The sequence below is a fragment of the Balaenoptera physalus genome (genome assembly GCF_965194825.1).
Source record: "Balaenoptera physalus genome assembly, chromosome: 14".
In the NCBI taxonomy this organism is placed as follows: domain Eukaryota; kingdom Metazoa; phylum Chordata; class Mammalia; order Artiodactyla; family Balaenopteridae; genus Balaenoptera; species Balaenoptera physalus.
In genome coordinates this window covers 64,652,359-64,674,902 of record NC_138893.1, presented here as the reverse complement: position 1 = coordinate 64,674,902, position 22,544 = coordinate 64,652,359, and the positions used below count along the sequence as shown (strand labels likewise).

At 35.5% G+C, this 22,544-nt stretch overlaps 1 protein-coding gene and 1 long non-coding RNA gene across 12 annotated transcripts in view; one reads left to right on the top strand and one right to left on the bottom strand.

The window, feature by feature from the left end:
- Nucleotides 1-22,544, top strand: part of PCDH15 (protocadherin related 15) — a 735,694-nt gene that overhangs the window by 685,464 nt on the left and 27,686 nt on the right. For all 11 annotated transcript variants that reach the window (XR_014253086.1, XM_082423601.1, XM_082423610.1 and 8 more), the window contains 2 exons: nucleotides 3,415-3,591; nucleotides 19,888-20,106. Coding sequence is in view for 10 of the 11 variants with exons in the window: in XM_082423601.1 (XP_082279727.1) it covers nucleotides 3,415-3,591; nucleotides 19,888-20,106 (396 nt within the window). In the remaining variant the exon portion in view is untranslated. The remainder of the gene's footprint in view (nucleotides 1-3,414; nucleotides 3,592-19,887; nucleotides 20,107-22,544) is intronic.
- LOC309642428 overlaps nucleotides 3,580-22,544 on the bottom strand; it is a 577,545-nt gene continuing 558,580 nt past the window's right edge. The window contains exon 2 of the long non-coding RNA XR_014253192.1: nucleotides 3,580-12,395. This is a non-coding gene — a long non-coding RNA (uncharacterized lncRNA). The remainder of the gene's footprint in view (nucleotides 12,396-22,544) is intronic.

The window sequence follows — 22,544 nt, the reverse complement described above, 5'->3', positions numbered from 1 at the left end:
CAGCGGCAGGCTGGGTTCCTAACCACTCCCTCTTTACAATGCTTCTTAGAAGGCAAACCTCACTAAAAACCCAATCCATTTTTTTCTTGGGAATGAGCTGCTCTAGCACACAAGGCCAGAAACTCTCATCAAATGGTAATTTTATCTTGGCTCATTCACACAAATAGGTAATTGAGAAGATGGCTGATGTAATAATTTTAGTGTGAAAATATAAAAGTTAAATCGGCCGTAAGCAAATACTTGTTTTAGTTATAAAACTATTTCAGTAAAGCCTCTACACTTATTTTTTTATAAAGCAATTTCTGGTTAAAACTAATTGAAAATGTACATATAGGTAACTGGATAAGTGATGTTGTAAGTTAAAATTTAGGGGAATCAACCAAAAATAACTTGGTTTGGTAATAAATTAGTTAATGAGCCAGTTGTTTATTTGTACCGTTAGTTTGTGATTTAAAAAAAAAAGCATTTTGGGGCTTCCCTGGTGGTGCAGTGGTTAAGCATCCGCCTGCCAATGCAGGGGACATGGGTTCGAGCCCTGGTCTGGGAAGATCCCACATGTCGTGGAGCAACTAAGCCTGTGTGCCACAACTACTGAAGCCCGCGTCCCTAGAGAAAGCCCACACGCAGCAACAAAGACCCAACGCAGCCAAAGATCAATAAATAAATACATTTATTAAAAAAAAAAACTTAGAATCTTTAAACAAAATGCTATCATTTAAAAAAAAAAGCGTATTGTGTTTGCATAAAAAAAAGTTTTAGTTAAATATGCCTTTCAACATTTATTGCAAGAAAGCTATTTACATTACTAATTTTAGTTTAAATTAGAAACTAGTTTAAATTTTATTTAATTAGTTATCACGTGGTAGCACAGTAAAACGTTCTACATACATATATTTATATATAAACATATATGTATATATGTATATGTATAATGAAATATGTTAATTATATTAACATATTTCCTCAGTTTAGAGTTTTTGAAACTGTTTAAAGATCACATAATAATATATTACTAAATACTATCAGTATGTTACAGACCTTTTAAACTGAAGTAGAACAATAAACCCTAAATGAAAATTTAATTTTTATTTAATGATTGTAATTATTATACCAATTCATTTGCACTGTATTTGCTTTTTTAGAAGATCAGACAGTTCTTTGTTTTGACAAATTTTGCCATAATTGAATACTATACTGCCATATATTTGGTTATACTACTTATATTTTCAGTTGACATATTGCTTCTAAGAATTTAGATTCAGGGCACTATTAACATTATATAAACGTCATCACAGACATCTCCCTTGATACAGTGTATGTGTGTGACACAGATATTACAGATTGATAAATATTATAGATCCCTCTCTCTCACGCGTGCGCTCTATGTATGTGTGTATGCATACAAATATATATATTATAAATTATAGAATTTCTTTTATTAATTAAAGTGTTTAAACAAAATATTGTGACCTAGTAGCATGCAAATACTTTAGGCTGGTAGACTGGAGAGACATGTTTGCTATTGATGTAATTATCAATACATGTTGTAAATCCACATGACATTTGATTCCAAAATGTATGTGTGAATTGGCTTTGTATATTAATAAATTAATTAATAAATTAATAATAATTAATAAAATAATTAATAAATTAAAGTGAAATAACCATAAGGGCAATTTAAATATTGGCATTAGTTTATATGAACCAATTCAAAGTAAGTAGCTAGAGAGTTATATTTTTTAAAAATATGAGGTAAAAAAAATTTTTGGAAGCAACCATGTACCTATGTACATATGAAGATCAAGGGCTAAAAATCCATTCTTAATGAATATCATATATATATGTAATGTATATATATGTAGACATGTAATGTATATACATATATATTGTAATGGAGACAGAGATAGACATTGTAGAAATGCTTAGGTATATAGACATAGATGAGAAGTGGAAAGATTGATTTTTACAAAATGTGTTCATATTTTAAAACAATTAAATTTAGTTTTACATGCATCTATTAGAAAAAGGTAAAAAAAGGAATTCAAATATGAACACATTCTGCTTTATCATAACAGATATCTCATCCCAAAATATCTCTAAATGTTTAAGGAAAAAAAAAAATGTTCATGAGAGAAAAGGAAAAGAATGAGTAGTACTTAAGTAAGAGAAACTTCAACTATGCTCCTCTATACCAGTTTAAAAGTAAACAAGAAAACACTTCATTTACGTTGGCGTGTCCCCTGGTGTGCACACCATAGACTTGTGCTCAGGGGTACAGCCATTTCCTCCAAAGTTTCATATCCTGTTTGTTCTTTAAACAAAGGCAAGCCAAGCACATACCAGACTCTGAAGGCAATATTTTTTTTTTTAATAGAGCAGAAAGCAGGTCAGTTTTGGCATCTAAAGTAAAAGTTATTTCCTGTTGTATCAAAGGTCTTTAGAATATATTACTCCTCCCTCCCCCTAAATGCCACACAGCTTGAACTCCAAAAGGAACATTGAATCTATAGATAAATTTTGAAATATTTGCCATGCATAGTTATTAAAATTAATTCATTTACATATAAATGTCTATAAATATTTAATAGTATGCAGTCTAATGTTAATCTTCAAGGATTAATAATATAAAGTTTTTAATAAGGAAAAGAACATTAAGGAAACTGCCATTTGTGGCAGTACAGATAACAAATACTTATTTGGCAATAATTTGTACTTTTAATTAAAATCAAGTTATCTAATTAGAAACAAATTGTACCTTACAGAAAATTATCTATGGTTTATCATTATTTCTTTCTTTTCTGTTGAACATTACTGATTCTATACTAAATGATGTATCTTTTAGTTGTTTGTATTCTCCTAAATAGCTTCTGAGATTTGCATGCAATATTTTTATCTTAACCTGGTAAACCTGACAAAGCAAAATATCTCTACATTCTCACTGCTATAATGCTCTAAGGGTCTTTACACTCTTAGGAAAAAAGGTATCCTACTGTTGCACCTTGACATATCACAAAATCTGGTGGAAGGTGTAATTTATAACACCAGCCATATGAACTCAAGAGTTCTAAGACCCCATGGCTCCCATAAAGCATAGACAGTTTTATTTGTACAACATAGTTGGCATTTCTCATGAGCCATGTGAAAGCTCAAATAGTATCATAAATTTTAAAAGTCTAGACTTAAATAGGACATGGTTGATGACCTCTTTCTACCTTATTCAGCTTCTAGCATCATTGGGAGTTAAACCCTCTAAATATATAGAGAACTTTTTTCAAGAGTTCATATTCAGTAAACATTAACAAAAACCAGGCTGTCATCATTTTTCATTTACTAAATGTCATTTCAGGTTGAAGGTGATTTTTTTCCTCAGCGAGCCTGTCAGAATGTCATGTTTGTGCTTTGTTTGATTTACAGGATTTTGGATCGCTATGTTCAGGAGCAAATTCCTGGTGCCAAGGTTGTGGTAGAGTCCATTGGAGCTCGCCGGCATGGCGATGCCTTTTCTCTAGAAGATTACACAAAGTGTGACTTGACTGTCTATGCAATCGACCCCCAAACCAACAGAGCCATCGACAGAAATGAGCTTTTTAAGTGAGTATTTTTATTGTCTGTAACAGCTTTATGGTTACAGTATCACCCATAGATAATCCTGATTTAAGGCTATAAGTAAATAGTTTAAAAACCCATCAAATTTTTCTTGAAAGTGAAGTGTAATCAAAACAAAACAAAACAAAATCTAAGAAACAATACCTAGGGTGCTCACGCCTAGAATTTTTAAGTCTAAGTATGAGATAAAGTGACTTCGGGAGATCTGTTCTCCTTGACATGTCTGAGGATCCATTATGCTTAAGAGCAAGAAGCAGTTCACCGAGATCACCTTGCATCGGCTTCCACTCTTGCTCCAAGACCCTGCTCTTTGAGAAGAAAGCACAGATCCCTTCTTAAAGTGGCAGGTTGCCTGCAATGATGTCAGTAGGCTTGAATTTTAAGAACAAGCCTAGCTTTCTTCAAGGTCTTATTGAATAGGCAAAAATTAACATCTGATTTTTCCCTTGACTTGGGGGTAGAGAGCAGAGGGGATAATCACTTCCACCTAAGTCCATGTGACATTTCATCCAGGTATGAATTTGAATATTTGAGTTTTAAATCCTAAAAATAAGGAATATACACAATCTTAAACAAAACCCTGCTACATATTCTCCTTTGGAAATTATTCTAGAACAGCTTTAGTTGTTGTTGTTAGTTTCTCCTTTACTCTAGTGACATCTAGTGTCCAAAAGATTATTGGCATGTAATTCTTACCTAAAAACATGTTTTGTAGTAAAAATACATATTGATATATAATCATATGTATATATTCTAAATATTCAGAGATGTGTGTATATATACATACATAATCTCCAAAATCCATTATTTCAGAATTTAGTCTTTCTTTGTCTCTATATATAATAAACATCATGCAAATAAATATATGCATATACAGATTTACATGCATATATCCATATATGGGTACGTTTTTATTTAGTAAACATCTATTTACCCATTTATTTATTAAAACTCATAAACTCTGAATTTAGTTTTACTTTATATCTGTTCATCAACAAAATTTCACTACTCCTGTTTTAGCAGCAATGAAATAGTGATTTAGTATCAACTTAATTTCTTAAAAATCCAGTTATTAAGTATTAATAATTAAGTATGTATAATCAATTTATATATAATAGATATTTGGGCCATATGCAAGAGAGTATACTAATCACTATGAAGAAATACAGATGACTGAAGCAATGGCTTCTTCTCAGGTTTTAGACTCACCATCCAAATGAAGGAGCATTTAGGTCTACTAAGACAATAATTGCTTACTTTATTAATTTAAAAAATTATTTAGAAATATACTTTAAAAGTAATATTTATATTCTTTCTATTAATTGTCATTATTAACATTTATTTAAATCTACCTGCATTGTTTTTTAAAATTTATTTATTTAATTTATTTATTTTTGGCTGTGTTGGGTCTTCGTTGCTGTGCGCGGGCTTTCTCTAATTGTGTTGACAGGCTTCTCATTGCGGGGGCTTCTCTTGTTGCGGAGCATGGGCTCTAGGCGCATAGGCTTCAGTAGTTGTGGCATGCAGGCTCAGTAGTTGTGGCTCACAGGCTCTAGAGTGCAGGCTCAGTAGTTGTGGCACATGGGCTCAGTAGTTGTGGCTCACAGGCTCTAGAGTGCAGGCTCAGTAGTTGTGGCACACGGCTTAGTTGCTCTGCGGTATGTGGGATCTTCCTGGACCAGGACTCGAACCCGTGTCCCGTGCATTGGCAGGCGGATTCTTAACCACTGCGCCACCAGAGAAGCCCTGGATTCTTTTTTATATACACTGGTTTTATTTTAAAATATGATGATAGATTGTTCAAATTTAAGGTGCTTTCCTAAATTTAAAAATATCTATTTTCTTTAGGCTGACAGCCTGGCTCTAAAGAGTAAAATAATGATGATTATAATTTGAATTGTACTTGTAAATATTTTAGAGATAAAAGATTTGGAAACTGAAGCCAATTTGGTTTCAGCTGACACTGAAGTACAAGATAAACGTTCTTCATTCTATCAAGTTTTCCAAAACCTAGATTATATTGTGAAAGGTAGAGTTCTAAATTCAACTGAATAACTATTATAGCCAAGAAGAAAGGAAGAAAATATAGAATAACTATAAATTTTAAAAAATTACATTGAGAAGAGGATGGAATAGCCATGAAGTATTAAAATTTTTGCCTTAGCGGTCTTCACCTTGAACTGTTAGCTGAGAACCACTGGTCTAATTTAAACCCTAGAATTGTTCTTTGAAATATTTTGTAATGAAATTATATAGATATATTTCAAAATGCAAGGTTGATATGCATAGATATTATTATCAGATATTATTACCTATTCTGAAGTTATAAAAGTTTTTGTATATTTAGTTTTAGCACTGAACAAATATACTAGAACATTGATGCCCAGACCAGTGGAAATAGGATTATCCTCTCAATTTCTCCTTATGCTAAAATCTAAGCTTCTGAGGCTGTTAGAATTATTAGGGCAAAGATTTAGAAACAAAAAACATACTTCCTCCAAGGAGTTCACTTAGATATTTAAAGATTGATTTAACTATATCAAAAAAATTTAAAAACCTTATAACTGCATAGAGAAGACTGGAATGGCTTTACAACTCATTAATTACATATTTTGTTTCACAAGGTTATGAGTATGTTGATTTTTCTTATTTTGGGATATGTGAATTGCTTAGATTTTCTACAATAAATGTATATTACTTTTATCTTCCTTTTATTCTTCTTGACGTTCTTTCAGCATGTTTAATCTGCATTTTGGGGGTTTTTTTGTTGTTGTTTTCATTTCTGGAATATTCTTAGACAATATATATTCAAGTATTTCTTATACCCTATTTTTTCTTTATCCTTTTCTGGGAATCAAATTAAAATTTGTTTTTTCTCATAGCTTTTGGATGCTTTGTTCTTATTCCTCTCCCTTCCCCCAACATTCTTATCTCTTTGTGGGTTTTTTTTCAGCTAAAAGTACTATTTTGTTTTTTTGTTTTTATTGTTTTAATTAATTTATTTATTTTTTAACATCTTTATTGGACTATAATTGCTTTACAATGTTCTGTTAGTTTCTGCTGTATCACAAAGTGAATCAGCTTATATGTATACATATCCCCTCCCTCTTGCACCTCCCTTCCACACACCCTCTCCCACCCCTCTAGGTGGACACAAAGCACTGAGCTGATCCCCCTGTGCTATGCGGCTGCTTCCCACTAGCTATCTATTTTACATTTGGTAGTGTATATATCTCCATGCCACTCTCTCACTTTGTCCCAACATACACTTCTCAATCCTCGTGTCCTCAAGTCCATTCTCTACATCTGCGTCTTTATTCCAGTCCTGTCCCTAGGTTCTTCAAAACCATTTTTTTTTTTTTTTTAGATTCCATATATATGTATTATCATACGGTATTTGTTTTTCTCTTCCTAACTTACTTCACTCTGTATGACAGTCTCTAGGTCCATCCACCTCACTACAGATAACTCAATTTCATATCTTTTTATGGCTGAGTAATATTCCATTGTATATATGGGATACATATATACACATGTATGTATATATGTGCCACATCTTCTTTATCCATTCATCTGTCGATTGACACTTAGGTTGCTTCCATGTCCTGGCTATTGTAAATAGAGCTGCAATGAACATTGTGGTACATGACTCTTTTTAAATTATGGTTTTATCAGGCTATATGCCCAGTAGTGGGACTGCTGGCTCGTATGGTAGTTCTATTTTGTTTTTTAAGGAACCTCCATACTGTTCCCCATAGTGGCTGTATCAATTTACATTCCCACCAACAGTGCAAGAGGCTTCTCTTTTCTGCACACACTCTCCAGCATTTATGTTTGTAGATTTTTTGATGATGGACATTCTGACCAGTGTGAAGTGATACCTCATTGTAGTTTTGATTTGCATTTCTCTAATGATTAGTGATGTTAACCATCCTTTCATGTGTTTGTTGGCAATCTGTATATCTCCATTGGACAAAAGTCTATTTAGGTCTTCTGCCCATTTTTGTATTGGGTTGTTTGTTTTTTTGATATTGAGCTGCATGAGCTGCTTGTGTATTTTGGAGATTAATCCTTTGTCTGTTGCTTTGTTTGCAAATATTTTCTCTCATTCTGAGGGTTGTCTTTTTGTCTTGTTTATGGTTTCCTTTGCTGTGCAAAAGCTTTTAAGTTTCATTAGGTCCCATTTGTTTATTTTTGTTTTTATTTCCATTTCTCTAGGAGGTGGGTCACAAAGGATCTTGCTGTGATTTATGTCATAGAGTGTTCTGCCTATGTTTTCCTCTAAGAGTTTGATGGTGTCTGGCCTTACATTTAGGTCTTTAATCAATTTTGAGTTTATTTTTGTGTATGGTGTATGGGAATGTTGCAATTTCATTCTTTTCCCAGCACCACTTATTGAAGAGGCTGTCTTTTCTCCATTGTATATTCTTGCCTCCTTTATCAAAGATAAGGTGACCATATGTGCGTGGGTTTATCTCTGAGCTTTCTATCCTGTTCCATTGATCTATATTTCTGATTTTGTGCAAGTACCATACTGTCTTGATTACTGTAGCTTTGTAGTATAGTCTGAAGTCAGGGAGCCTGATTCCTCCAGCTCTGTTTTTCTTTCTCAAGATTGCTTTGGTTATTCGGAGTCTTTTGTGTTTTCATACAAATTGTGAAATTTTTTGTTCTAGTTCTGTGAAAAATGTCATTGGTAGTTTGATAGGGATTGCACTGAATCTGTAAATTGCTTTGGGGAGTATAGTCATTTTCACAATGATGATTCTTCCAATCCAAGAACATGGTATATCTCTCCATCTGTTGGTATCATCTTTCATTTCTTTCAGCAGTATCTTATAGTTTTCTGCATACAGGTCTTTTGTCTCCTTAAGTAGATTTATTCCTAGGTATTTTATTCTTTGTGTTGCAATGGTAAATGGAAGTGTTTCCTTAATTTCTGTTTCAGATTTTTCATCATTAGTGTATAGGAATGCAAAAGATTTCTGTGCATTAATCTTGCATGCTGCTACTTTACCAAATTCATTGGTTAGCTCTAGTAGTTTTCTGTTAGAGTCTTTAGGATTCTTTATGTGTAGTATCATGTCATCTGCAAACAGTGACAGTTTTACTTCTTCTTTTCCAATCTGGACTCCTTTTATTTCTTTTTCTTCTCTGATTACTGTTTGTAAAACTTCCAAAATTATGTTGATAAATAGTGGTGAGAGTGGGCAACCTTGTCTTGTTCCTGATCTTAGTGGAAATGGTTTCAGTTTTTCACCATTGAGAATGATGTTGGCTGTGGGTTTGTCATACATGGCCTTTATTATGTTGAGGTAGGTTCCCTCTATGCCTATTTTCTGGAAGGTTTTTAATCATAAATGGGTGTTGAATTTTGTTGAAAGCTTTTTCTGCATCTATTGAGATGATCATATGATTTTTATCCTTCAGTTTGTTAATATGGTGTATCACATTGATTGATTTGTGTATATTGAAGAATCCTTGCATTCCTGGGATAAAACCCACTTGATCATGGTGTATGATCCTTTTAATGTGCTGTTGGATGCTGTTTGCTAGCATTTTGTTGAGGATTTTTGCATCTATGCTCATCAGTGACATTGGCCTGTAGTTTTCTTTTTTTGTGACATCTTTGTCTGGTTTTGGTATCAGGGTGATGGTGGCCTCGTAGAATAAGTTTGGGAGTGTTCCTCCCTCTGCTCTATTTTGGAAGAGTTTGAGAAGAATAGGTGTTAGCTCTTCTCTAAATGTTTGATTGAATTCACCTGTGAAGCCATCTGGTCCTGGGCTTGTGTCTGTTGGAAGATTTTTAATCACAGTTTCAATCTCATTACTTGTGATTGGTCTGTTTATATTTTCTATTTCTTCCTGGTTCAGTCTCGGAAGGTTGTGCCTTTCTAAGAATTTGTCCATTTCTTCCAGGTTGTCCATTTTATTAGCATATAGTTGCTTGTAATAATCTCTCATGATCCTTTGTATTTCTGCAGTGTTAGTTGTTACTTCTCCCTTTTCATTGTTAATTCTATTGATTTGAGTCTTTTCCCTTTTTTTCTTAATGAGTCTGGCTAATGGTTTATCAATTTTATTTATCTTCTCAAAGAACCAGCTTTTAGTTTTCTTAATCTTTTCTATCGTTTGCTTCATTTCTTTTCATTTATTTCTGATCTGATCTTTATGATTTCTTTCCTTCTGCTAACTTTGGGGGGTTTTTGTTCTTGTTTCTCTAATTGCTTTAGGTGTAAGTTTAGGTTGTTTATTTGAGATTTTTCTTGCTTCTTGAGGTAGGATTGTATTGCTATAAACTTCCCTCTTAGAACTGCTTTTGCTGCATCCCATAGGTTTTGGGTCATCATGTTTTCATTTTCATTTGTTTCTAGGTATTTTTTGATTTCCTCTTTGATTTCTTCAGTGATCTCTTGGTCATTTAGTAGTGTATTATTTAGCCTCCATGTGTTTGTAGTTTTTACAGATTTTTACCTCTAATTGATATCTAGTCTCATAGTGTTGTGGTCAGAAAAGATACTTGATATGATTTCAATTTTCTTAAATTAACTGAGGCTTGATTTATGACCCAAGATATGATCTATCCTATAGAATGTTCCATGAGCAGTTGAAATATTCTGTTGTTTTTGGATGGAATGTCCTATAAATATCAATTGAGTCTATCTTGTTTAATGTATCATTTAAAGCTTGTGTTTCCTTATTTATTTTCATTTTGGATGATCTGTCCATTGGTGAAAGTGGGGTGTTAAAGTCCCCTGCTATTATTGTGTTACTGTTGATTTCCTCTTTTATGGCTGTTAGCATTTGCCTTATGTATTGAGGTGCTCCTATGTTGGGTTCATAAATATTTACAATTGTTATATGTTCTTCTTGGACTGATTCCTTGGTCATTATGTAGTCTCCTTCTTTGTCTCTTGTAATAGTCTTTATTTTAAAGTCTATTTTGTCTGATATGAGAATTGCTACTCCAGCTTTCTTTTGATTTCCACTTGCATGGAATATCTTTTTCCATCCCCTCACTTCCAGTCTGTATGTGTCCTTAGGTATGAAGTGGGTCTCTTGTAGACAGCATATATATGGGTCTTGTTTTTGTATCCATTCAGCCAGTTTATGTCTTTTGGTGGGAGCATTTAATCCATTTACATTTAAGGTAGTTATCAATATGTATGTTCCTATTACCATTTTCTTAATTGTTTTGGGTTTGTTATCGTAGGTCTTTTCCTTCTCTGGTGTTTCCTGCCTAGAGAAGTTCCTTTAGCATTTGTTCTAAAGCTGGTTTGGTGGTGTTTAATTCTCTTACCTTTGCTTGTCTGTAAGGGTTTTAATTTCTCCATCAAATCTGAATGAGATCCTTGCTGAGTATAGTAATCTTGGTTGTAGGTTTTTCCTTTTCATTACTTTAAATGTGTCCTGCCACTCCCTTCTGGCTTGCAGAGTTTCTGCTGAAAGATCAGATGTTAACCTTATGGGGATTCCCTTGTATGTTATTTGTTGTTTTTCCCTTGCTGCTTTTAATATTTTTTCTTTGTATTTAATTTTTGATAGTTTAATATGTGTTGGCTTGTTTCTCCTTGGATTTATCCTGTATTGGACTCTATGCATTTCCTGTGCTTGACTGACTATTTCCTTTCCATATTAGGGAAGTTTTCAACTATAATCTCTTCAAATATTTTCTCAGTCCCTTTTGTTTTTTTCTCTTTTCTGGAACCCCTATTAATCGAATGTTGGTGTGTTTAATGTTGTCCCAGAGGTTTCTGGGACTGTCCTCAATTCTTTTCATTCTTTTTTCTTTATTCTGCTCTGCGGTAGTTATTTCCACTGTTTTATCTTCCGGGTCACTTATCTGTTCTTCTGCCTCAGTTATTCTGGTATTGATTGCTTCTAGAGAATTTTTAATTTCATTTATTGCATTGTTCATCATTGTTTGCTCTTTAGTTCTTCTAGGTCCTTGTTAAACGTTTCTTGTATTTTCTCCATTCTATTTCCAACATTTTGAATCATCTTTACGCTCATTACTCTGAATTCTTTTTCAGGTAGACTGCCTATTTCCTCTTCATTTGTTTGTTATGGTGGGCTTTTACCTTGCTCCTTCATCTGCTGCATGTTCTCTGTCTTCGCATTTTGCTTAACCTACTGTGTTTGGAGTCTCCTTTTTGCAGGCTGCAGGTTCGTAGTTCCCATTGTTTTTGGTGTCTGCCCCCAGTGGGTAAGGCTGGCTCAGTGCGTTGTGTAGGCTTCCTGGTGGAGGGGACTGGTGCCTGTGTTCTGGTGGATGAGGCTGGATCTTGTCTCTCTGGTGGGCAGGACCGCATCTGGTGGTGTGTTTTGGGGTGTCTATGAACTTATTATGATGTTAGGGAGCCTCCCTGCTAATGGGTGGGGTTGTGTTCCTGTGTTGCTAGCTGTTTGGCATAGGGTGTCCAGCACTGTAGCTTGCTGGTCATTGAGTGGAGCTGTGTCTTAGCGTTGAGATGGAGATCTCTGGGAGAGCTTTCGCCGTTTGATATTACATGGTGCCAGGAGGTCTCTGGTGGATAAATGTCCTGAATCTGGCTCTCCTACCTCAGCGGCTCAGCCCTGACCCCCGGCCAGAGCACCAAGACCCTGTCAGACACACGACAGATGAAAAGGGAGAAAAAAAAAGAAAGAAGGAAATAAAATAAAATAGAAGTTATTAAAATAAAAAATATTATTAAGAAATAAAAAAATAAGTAATAAAAAAAAAGAAAGAAGAGAGCAACCAAACCAAAAAACAAATTCACCAATGATAACAAGCAGTAAAAACTATACTAAAAAAAAAAACGGATAGACACAACCCTAGGACAAATGGTAAAAGCAAAGCTACACAGACCTAATCATACAAAGAAGCATACACATACACACTCACAAAAAGAGAAAAAGGAAAATAAAATATATTTATGTAAAAAAAAGAAGGAAGAGAGCAACCAAGTCAATAAACAAATCTACCAATGATAATAAGCTCTAAATACTAAACTAAGATAAACATAAAAACAGAAACACATTAGATGCAGAAAGGAAACCCCAAGTCTGCAGTTGCTCCCAAAGTCCACTGCCTCAATTTTGGGATGATTCATTGTCCATTCAGGTAATCCACAGATGCAAGGTACATCAAGTTGATTGTGGAGATTTAATCCGCTGCTCCTGAGGCTGCTGGGAGAAATTTCCTTTTCTGTTCTTTGTTTGCACAGCTCCTGGGTTTCAGCTTTGGATTTGGCTCCGCCTCTGCGTGTAGGTCACCTGAGGGCTTCTGTTCCCCGCCCAGACAGGACGGGGTTAAAGCAGCAGCTGATTCGGGGGCTCTGGCTCACTCTGGCCGGGGGGACGGAGGGGTATGAAATGGGGGGTGAGCCTGCGGCGGCAGATTCCAGCGTAACATTGCAACAGCCTGAGAGCTCCGTGTGTTCTCCCAGGGAAGATGTCCCTGGATCACGGGACCCTGGCAGTGGTGTGCTGCACAGGCTCCCAGGACGGGAGGTGTGGATAGTGACCTGTGCTCACAGACAGGCTTCTTGGTGGCTGTACCAGCAGCCTTAGCATCTCATGCCCATCTCTGGGGTCCACACTGATAGCTGCAGCTTGCCCCCATCTCTGGAGCTCATTTAGGCAGTGCTCTGAATCCCCCCTCCTCGCGCACCCAGAAACAATGGTTCCTTGCCTCTTAGGGAGTTCCAGACTTTTTCCCGGACTCCCTCCCGGCTTGCTGTGGCGCACTAGCCCCCTTTAGGCTGTGTTCACACAGCCAACCCCAGTCCTCTCCCTGGGGTCTGACCTCCGAAGCCGAGCCTCAGCTCCCAGCCCACAACCACCCCGGGCGGGTGAGCAGACAAGCCTCTCAGGCTGGTGAGTGCTGGTTGGCACCCATCCTCTGTGCAGGAATCTCTCCGCTTTGCCCTCTGCACCGTTGTTGCTGCGCTCTCCTCTGTGGCTCTGAAGCTTCGCTCCCCACCACCCCCCATCTCCGCCAGTGAAGGGCCTTCCTAGTTTGTGGAAACTTTTCCTCCTTTACAGCTCCCTCCCAGAGGTGCAGGTCCCATACCTATTCTTTTGTCTCTGTTTTTCTTTTGCCCTACCCAGGTACCTGGGGATTTTCTTGCCTTTTGGGAAGTCTGAGGTCTTCTGCCAACGTTCAGTAGGTGTTCTGTAGGAGTTGTTCCACATGTAGATATATTTTTGATGTATTTGTGGGGAAGAAGGTGATCTCCACATCTTACTGCTCTGCCATGTTGAAGGTCCCTCCCTCTTTGTGTTTTAGTTTGAATAATTTCTGCTGCCCTGTTTTCAGGTTCACTGACTCATCTATGTTAGCCTACTGATAAGCTCATTGAAGGAATTCTTCATCTTCATATCTTTTTTAAAAATTCTTGCATTTCCATTTGGTTCTTACAGTTTCTACCACTTTACTGAGTTTCTCCATCATTTCAGACATGTTTTCTGCCTTACTACTAGATTCTGTAAAATATTAATCAGAGTTGTATCAAAGTCCCTATGTGATGGTTCCAATATCTGGGTTACCTCTGTGTCTGGTCTATTGCTTTCTTTATCTTTCAGCAGTCCCTGAATGCCTGTGACACAGAAAGGGTTTCTCTCCATTCTCTTAACTCTCCCAATGTAGTAAACAGCTCTTGCTTGTTGCTTGGTTCTACTCTAAAGGTGGGAATGGGACAATGAGAGGTTGGGGTATTCTGTTTTCCTTGTCTAGCTGGTGTGCCTAGGATTTGGGGTGGGGCTTTCTCAGCTTTTCTTCCACGCCTTCCCATGGCATCCATACTCTACTTCATATTTGTGGAGGTTCTTGGGTGTAAGAGAGTTCCCTGCCCCTCCCCAACCAGTAGTAGACCTCTACTTTGCAGGGTCTTAGGCCCAAGAGAGCTCCTTCTCCTCCCCCAGATGGGGTGGATTTTGCTCATAGCTCTTCTCCAGAAGCAGTGGACCTTTACTTGAGCCTTAGGGATGGGAGTACTTCCTCCCTCTCTCTCTATATGGCTCTTGCTTTATGTGAGATACAGGTCCAGAAAATTGCAGAGCACCCCAGCCTTAGCTGATTACTTCCTATATCCCTGCACTATGAAGAGGATTTCTCTGGTCTCCTGCCCTGTACCCAATCTATCTTATGGTGGGCCATGGAAAAGAGTTTGTGAGTGAGTGCAAACCCCCACTTGTGTTTGTGGGTCACTTGTTCTATCTAACCTTACATGCTGATACACACTTAGCTTTTAAGCATTTATTAAAAATTTAGCTGGTTTGTTTTATTTGAATTTATGGTACCTACTTTTAGTTTGTTCTGAGAAAGGTGAAACAATACATGGTCTCATCCCACTGTTGGAGGAAATTGTCACTCTTTGGAATTTGGTTTTATGCTTGCAAAAAAATTTATGATTTTAATGTTATATGACTTTCCCATCATTAGGGTGGGTGCCACAATCTCTTGTGGCTTTCTGCCTTCTGAGCAGAAACAGACCATACTATTTTAAAGCAAAACTTAATTAAATTTAAAAATAAGCAAATACAATTTTAGCTTGTACACTTAATAGTCCAGTCTGCTTAAAATTAGTCTGTCCAGATAGTAAATGAGAGATAAAGAAGAAGGTAGAGAAAGCTGGTATATTTTAGAAACTGCATTTAAAAGTACAATGTTAAAAAAAAGTACTTTAAAATGAATCTAACTACCAACCTCTGATAAAACTTCTTTCAACTTCCTAAGTACAGAAAAAAAATTCAAAATACTGAAAATTCAAGTAATTAGAAAACTAAATGTTAGAATCTAGTTAAAATAATTGTGGAACTGTATAGAGGAAATAGTGGTCCACCCTTGATTTCTTTTATTAAGGGAACAACCTTATCCAAGTGGAATGGATGTGGGCAGATATGTTAACCATTGCCCATTCTGTAAACCTATTTATTTCAGAGACCCACATTATTTACTGACAAAGGAAATAGGCAGTTGCCCCTCCACTGTTTAGGTGTGTGCTTTTCTTTTTTTATTATTTATTTGTATTTATTTATTTATTTATTTATTTATTTATTTATTTATTTATTTATTTATTTATGGTTGTGTTGGGTCTTCATTTCTGTGCAAGGGCTTTCTCTAGTTGTGGCAAGCAGGGGCCACTGTTCATCGCAGTGCACAGGCCTCTCACTATCGCGGCCTCTCTTGCTGCGGAGCACAGGCTCCAGACGCGCAGGCTCAGTAATTGTGGTTCACACGCCCAGCTGCTCCGTGGCACGTGGGATCTTCCCAGACCAGGGCTCGAACCTGTGTCCCCTGCATTGGCAGGCAGATTCTCAATCACTGCACCACCAAGGAAGCCCCTAGGTGTGTGCTTTTGTGAAGTACGGAATACATTCTCCTGCTCACCCTCCCCTTTATTTCTACATCCATATGTACATTGCAACACTGAAATCCTCAAGGTAAAATGCAGAGTGGTCTGTAGTTAGTTATACATTGTAATTTGAAAGTTGTGTTCCAGTGAATGGAGCCAGGGATACCTGTTTGCTTGTGTTCCATCAGTTGGGTGAATCAGAAGACATGGAATTGGCTTAGGAATTTACCTCATCTCAGGAAAACAGAGCAGTAATTAATTAATGTTGGCTAAACACTAGGAAGGGGTCTGTTCACCTCACCCTTAGACTTGAAAAGCATTTTAACCAGCAGCTAAGTAGACTATGGATGAGAATAAAGAGAAAATCACATTTCTTTATTGATATTGAATCTGACAGCTTTATCTCCTTTCTAAATAAGTAAGAAAGGTGAAAAGTGGGATCAGTAATAAATACTGTAAAACAAAATAAAAGAAATAACACCCTGATGACTCAGAGGTAGACTATATCTCTAGAAATAATTCTCTTACAGAAACCACTGGAAATTAGTTTAATATTTTCTGTAGAAAACAAGACCATATAAGACAAATGGTGTATGTGTTTTGCATGCCCTGAATCCTTACCTGCTTCTGGTAAAAAATGCTCCACAAAAGAATAGTGAGGATTGCCCTTCTCCAACATGGTGGTGGGCTTTTGTTTTGTTTTGATTTTAGCCATGTGGCCTGTAGGATCTTCGTTCCCTGACCAGGGATCGAACCCGTGCCCCCTGCAGTGGAAGTGCAGCGTCTTAACCACTGGACCGCCAGGGAAGTCCCTGGTGGTGGGCTTTGATGAAGTGCTTTCCCCTCAGGCCATTTGGAGTATGCCTTTCCTCTGCTCAAATTGAGTAGGTGTGGGTTAGTGCACATTCACGAGAAGGTCAATTAGATTTCATCTTCAAGGATTTACATGGATGTTAGGAGACAGTAGAGCTCTTAGTCCTGAAATCAGAAAAAGTATAAAACAAAAGCCTGAAGTTTCTTGGGGCTAATTTTTCGATCTTAGGGAGAAATTCTCTTAAAATCCATTGACCATCTGGATTCAACCTTGCCTAGAATGAAAAAGCATCTGAAAAATGAATTGGCAAAATGAAGTATAAACATAAGAAGCTCACAGCATATTACAGAAAAGAAAATAAAATCATAAAAGAAGTCAGAATATATTTAGAGGACAATGAAGATACAACCTGATAATTGCATGTATCTCTGAGGTAAAAATGTAATTAAAATATTTCATTACATTACAGGTGAAATCAATGAAAATGTTGTCATATGTCCTCGAAAAGTACCTGAGTATGTTTTAAAACTATTGAAACAAAAATAAAAATGACTTAATTGTAAAGGAGCAAAAATTAGATAAGCCTTATACATCCCATCTGCATGATGAAATGCCAAAAATCAATGGGATCAAATCCACAATATTTTAAGGAAAATGTTATGCCTCAAGAATCTTGGCCTAGGCAAGTTGTTTCGCATATATACAGCAAAAAAGAAAGATATTCTAGATCAGTTATGTATTCAAAAGCTATCAACTCTTCTAGTAAACAATTACTTACGATTACCAAAATTGAGAAATAAACCAAAATGAAGATCTAAATAATGGAGTTATTGTAGTGTAAAAAGACTAATAAATCTTCCTTTAGGTGGTTTGGATATCAAATAGAATCCAGTAGGAATCCAATAGAATTGTGATCCGTGGATCCACATGATAGGAATAATTTTTCCCTGCGATTAATGATCTTCCTCTGCTTCTGATCCTTCCCAGTTTCTAATGATACAGTTCTTGCGACATAACTCTTAACTGTACTTCATTTGGAATGTCTTACTTTATCTGATAAACAATTCAAACAAAGTGTTTTACAATTCTTTTCCAATCTAGTACTTAGAACAATGGATACAACTTTATTGTACTTCTTAATGTATCTGAAAATGGCCTAGAAAAATTGATATAAAAAGTGCATTTTCATCTACAAAAGCATATTTGTAAAAAAAAAACCAAGAAAAGCATCCTTACTGCCTTAAGTTATAGCATGAAAACTTGAATGAAAAACTGTGTAGCTTTAAAACTAAAATAGAGTTTTTTGAGCCATTAGGTTTCCTAAATTGGAAGATTAATAAACTATCCAGTGGAATTCATATCTGATATCAAGCATATCTTTATTTTTTCTCTATGGAAACTATGAACAGTGTGTTTAACTAGATTTAAAGTCAGCATGATCACTTGGAAAATCAGAATAAAAAGTATTCAAAGGGATGAAATAGCCTGTAAAATGCACAAGCATAGCATTCTTCGGTTACCATTTGATGGTGAAATTTTGGGCCATATAAATCTTTTCTTTCACATTTCTTTGTATTTTCCACATCTTCAGCATAAGTATGGTATTTTATATTAAGACATGTATTTCTAAAATATTTTCACTTTGTGTATGCTGTGTAATTTCAAGTATATAAAAATGTTTATTAATAGAAAAAAAAAAAAGATTAGACTTGAGTACACCAAAATATTAGCAGTAGTAATCTTTGCATTGTGGGCATTTGAGTAATTTTGCCTTTTGAAATATTTTGTGTTTTTCAATTTTCTATAGCAAGACATTTCACCTTTATAGATAAAAGTCTTAAAATTTTTTTAAAAATACCTAAGACATATTGTGGCTTTGTGGGTTTTTTTTTGTTTTTTTTTTAAGATTAGTTTTGTTTTGTTTTGTTTTAATACTTTATTTATTTATTTATGGCTGTGTTGGGTCTCTTAGTTTTCGTGTGAGGGCTTTCTCTAGTTGCGGCAAGTGGGGGCCACTCTTCATCGCGGTGCGCGGGCCTTTCACTATCACGGCCCCTCCCGTTGCGGGGCACAGGCTCCAGACGCGCAGGCTCAGTAGTTGTGGTTCACGGGCCCAGTTGCTCAGCGGCATGTGGGATCTTCCCAGACCAGGGCTCGAACCCGTGTCCCCTGCATTAGCAGGCAGATTCTCAACCACTGCACCACCAGGGAAGCCCTGTGGCTTTGTGGTTTTAAGAACATAATTGTTGCTTCAATATTATAGGATTTGTAAAGGATCATTTAAGTGTTCCTGGGGAATTTTGAAAAAAAAAAAAATTGCCTGCATAAAATCTGTAAAAAAATTGTTCAGTCTAATAGAATTACAGTTATTCTTTAATTCTCCTCCCCAACACAATGCTTATAGTTGGAATTGCATTATTTAGAGAAAGGGTTTGCAAGAACTACTAGATTAAATTGACCACCAATTCCTGTCATCCTGACTACACTGATTTACTACCTGCATCATTTATTTAGTTTTCTCTTTCCAGGAAGAAAAAAACTTTTTAATTTGTTCACTCTTAGCCCATAAAAATATTTTGGTTTGAGATTTGAGAGTGTCAGCATTTAAGGTGGTATGTTGAAACACAAATATACACTATGAAGGCTTGGGTTGGTATCTCAGATTTGTTTCCCTAACTGTGTAGCTTTGTGGTCTGCAGGAAGTCAGTATTAAGGTTCTGTTTTACAGGATTACTTTGAGAACCGAAGGATATATAATGCAGGAATATATTTTAAACTATACTATATAATTTAGAATATTATATTTTATCCCACCTGAATAACTTAAACTAAATAATCTCAACATAGTGATATAAATTTCAGTGACATTGGTAATTATTTTCCCCCAGTCTGTAAGTGTATTAAGTAAGGGTCATTGTTATTAGTATCTTTGATATGTGAATATAGAGGCGTTACTCTTCTTTATTGCTCTTGCTTTTTATATATGCTTTTCTTATTCATAATAAGACTTCTGACTTAGCTTATGTTATAGTTAAAGAAAATATTAAAAGATATCACAAAAAATATTTTGTTTAAAAAAAAGCCTTTCACTGTTAACATCTTTGCTTTTACTGTTTAACAATAAAGATTTTTAGATGGCAAACTCCTCGATATCAATAAAGACTTTCAGCCGTATTATGGGGAAGGAGGACGCATTCTGGAGATCCGGACTCCAGAGGCAGTAACCAGCATTAAGAAGCGAGGAGAAAGTCTAGGCTACACAGAAGGGGCCTTGCTGGCTCTGGCCTTCATCATCATCCTCTGCTGTATTCCTGCCATCTTGGTGGTTTTGGTCAGCTACAGACAGTAAGTATTCATACATGCTGAACATGGATAGTTCCTCAAGAAGGCATTATCAAAAAACTATCTCTGGTAAAATGGCTTTGTAGCTGTAAGATATTAATGCTGCAGCCATTTTGGGAGTGCTGTATTTTTCTTGTACCAAATGACCTTCCTTTAAGGGAAAACAATACAAACTGTCAAAACATTTGTCACAGATTGCTCAGTGTTCCTGTGCTCCTAAAATATTCTTATCTGCTAGGAATATTAGGTTACCTCCTGTAGCTTTGTTTATGCTCTTCATCAGGTTAAGAGCCTTGGGAGAAAAGGTACAAGGTATCCTGGGGCAAAGGCAGTGGAATGTCATATAGAAATAACCCAGTTCCAAAGGAAGGTCTGTAACCTAAATACATTGTCATGCTAGGTTTTTATCCATATTGTTAAATTTACCTCTATGCAGATGATTACAATGTTTGAAAAAATCATTTAAAAATCATAGCACACAATATGTAATTTTCCATATGGTTTCTTCTTTCCTGGCTAGCCTTGCTAGAGCCTATATTATAACATCTAACAGTATATTTTGGCTGTAGAGGCCTTACATTTCTCTGGTTCCTACAGGCAAATACATCCATTTAAAATATCTATATTTTTCTTGTTTAGGCTCTTCAAAGTAGTCAAGTAAATTTTTCCTAATTTAAACATCTATATTTAAAATAGTCTAGCGAGCTATTCTTTATTTGACACTAGAAATGGGGACCCTTTGTGATACAGGGCTATACTTTAAGTATATCCCTATTGATGATGATTGGTGAAAAAATTGTGGACTAGGTTAAGAAGAGATGTAGCCCTGAAGGTGCCACAAAATGAAAGTAAGTAACAGACAGGAACCATAAGCCATATAAATTACTTGACATAACAAACAGTAAGAAATAATGGTAGAACAGCTTACTCACCATTTAAAATACTTACAGGGAAAGGACTGAAAAAGTCCTTATATATTCTTAAACTGTTATCTTTGTTGTCTAACACTGAGAATTTTCTATTGAATTAAATAAGGTAAGGTAATTCCAACCTGAAAGTTAAAAAGTACCCTCTGCATGAAGATACTATAGGAATATCTTCCTTCACAAAAGCAATGTGTAGTTGCAAATATAACATTTAGGTTGATATACTGGAGTTCAACGTGTGTTAGTAAATCAGTTGATATGCCAAATCTAAAGCCTATGCACAAACTTAATAATGGACAAATTTTTAGATTAAGCTATCAATCCAATATTAATTTTCATGTTAAATTTAGTCTATATTACAGTTTTTCTTTTTCATTCAAATGTTTCTCAAAGGAGCTTTATTATATACTGCTAACATTAAAATCAGTGAGAAAACTTCTTATATTTGGCACACAATGCAGTGATCAAAACTGAAGCACCCTGGACGTTATGCTAAATGGTCTGAATTTTAACAAAAAATTAAGATGCTTAATATTTAAACATTGTAAAGATGCATTATTTAATCTTTTTAGTTACGTAATCAGCCTGACACTCTATGAATGAATTTTGGTAACTTTTTTATAGATTAACAGAAGTAAACATGTTTCAAAGTAGAATTCTAATATTTTAAAACCTAACTTTTGTACCTTCGTATTCTGCTTATAAATAGATTAGAATGGTTATTCTTTAATACTAAGATGTGTCTTTGAAATTTGCTATGCATGGAAAACTAGGAGGCAAATGTGAAAAAAAGTGTCATAAATTCATTACCCAGGAGTGGCACCTTCCGATTCTAGCTTCGGCTTCAAAGTGAGGCCAAGAGTATAATCAGGGCTTGCTGCCTGACTCCATTCTTTTAATATTGTTCAAGTGTAGTAAACCAAAACACTAACTATAAAGATCAGATCATCTTTAATATTCCATTTCTCTATCAGAGTTGAAATTCACATATGCATGTTTTAATCCAGCTTTTTTTATTCCATTTAGTTAATTTCTTTGTTTTCCTGCAATGAATGTTTTAACAGCTTGTAGGACTGTGACAGTGGTCACCATTTTCACTTTCTGAATTGAAATACTAGTTCTCCTACTATGTAATTAAGTCTGTGTCATTATGAGTTTAATCCATAAATTATTCATAATTTAGATTAAATCAAATGTTAAAATATTATGAATGCCGTATTTCTCATGTAGCTTTCTCTTTTTTTTTATTCATTGCTTTCCCAAACAGGTTTAAAGTGTAAGTATAATTACCAATATTTTGCATATGATTTTATGTGATATAAAAAGAAAAAAAAAGAGATAACGCTGATAAAGTAGGCAGCCTGCCCTGAACCATGCAATATTTGTCTATTTTGTATTTGTATTTTGTATTTGAACTACTTTTTAGTTCAAATTCCTTTGTGGTTTTGTATATAGAGAATTGAGCTAGTTTTAGACAATTGGATACAAGTGGAAGAAATATGAAAAAGACAGTTT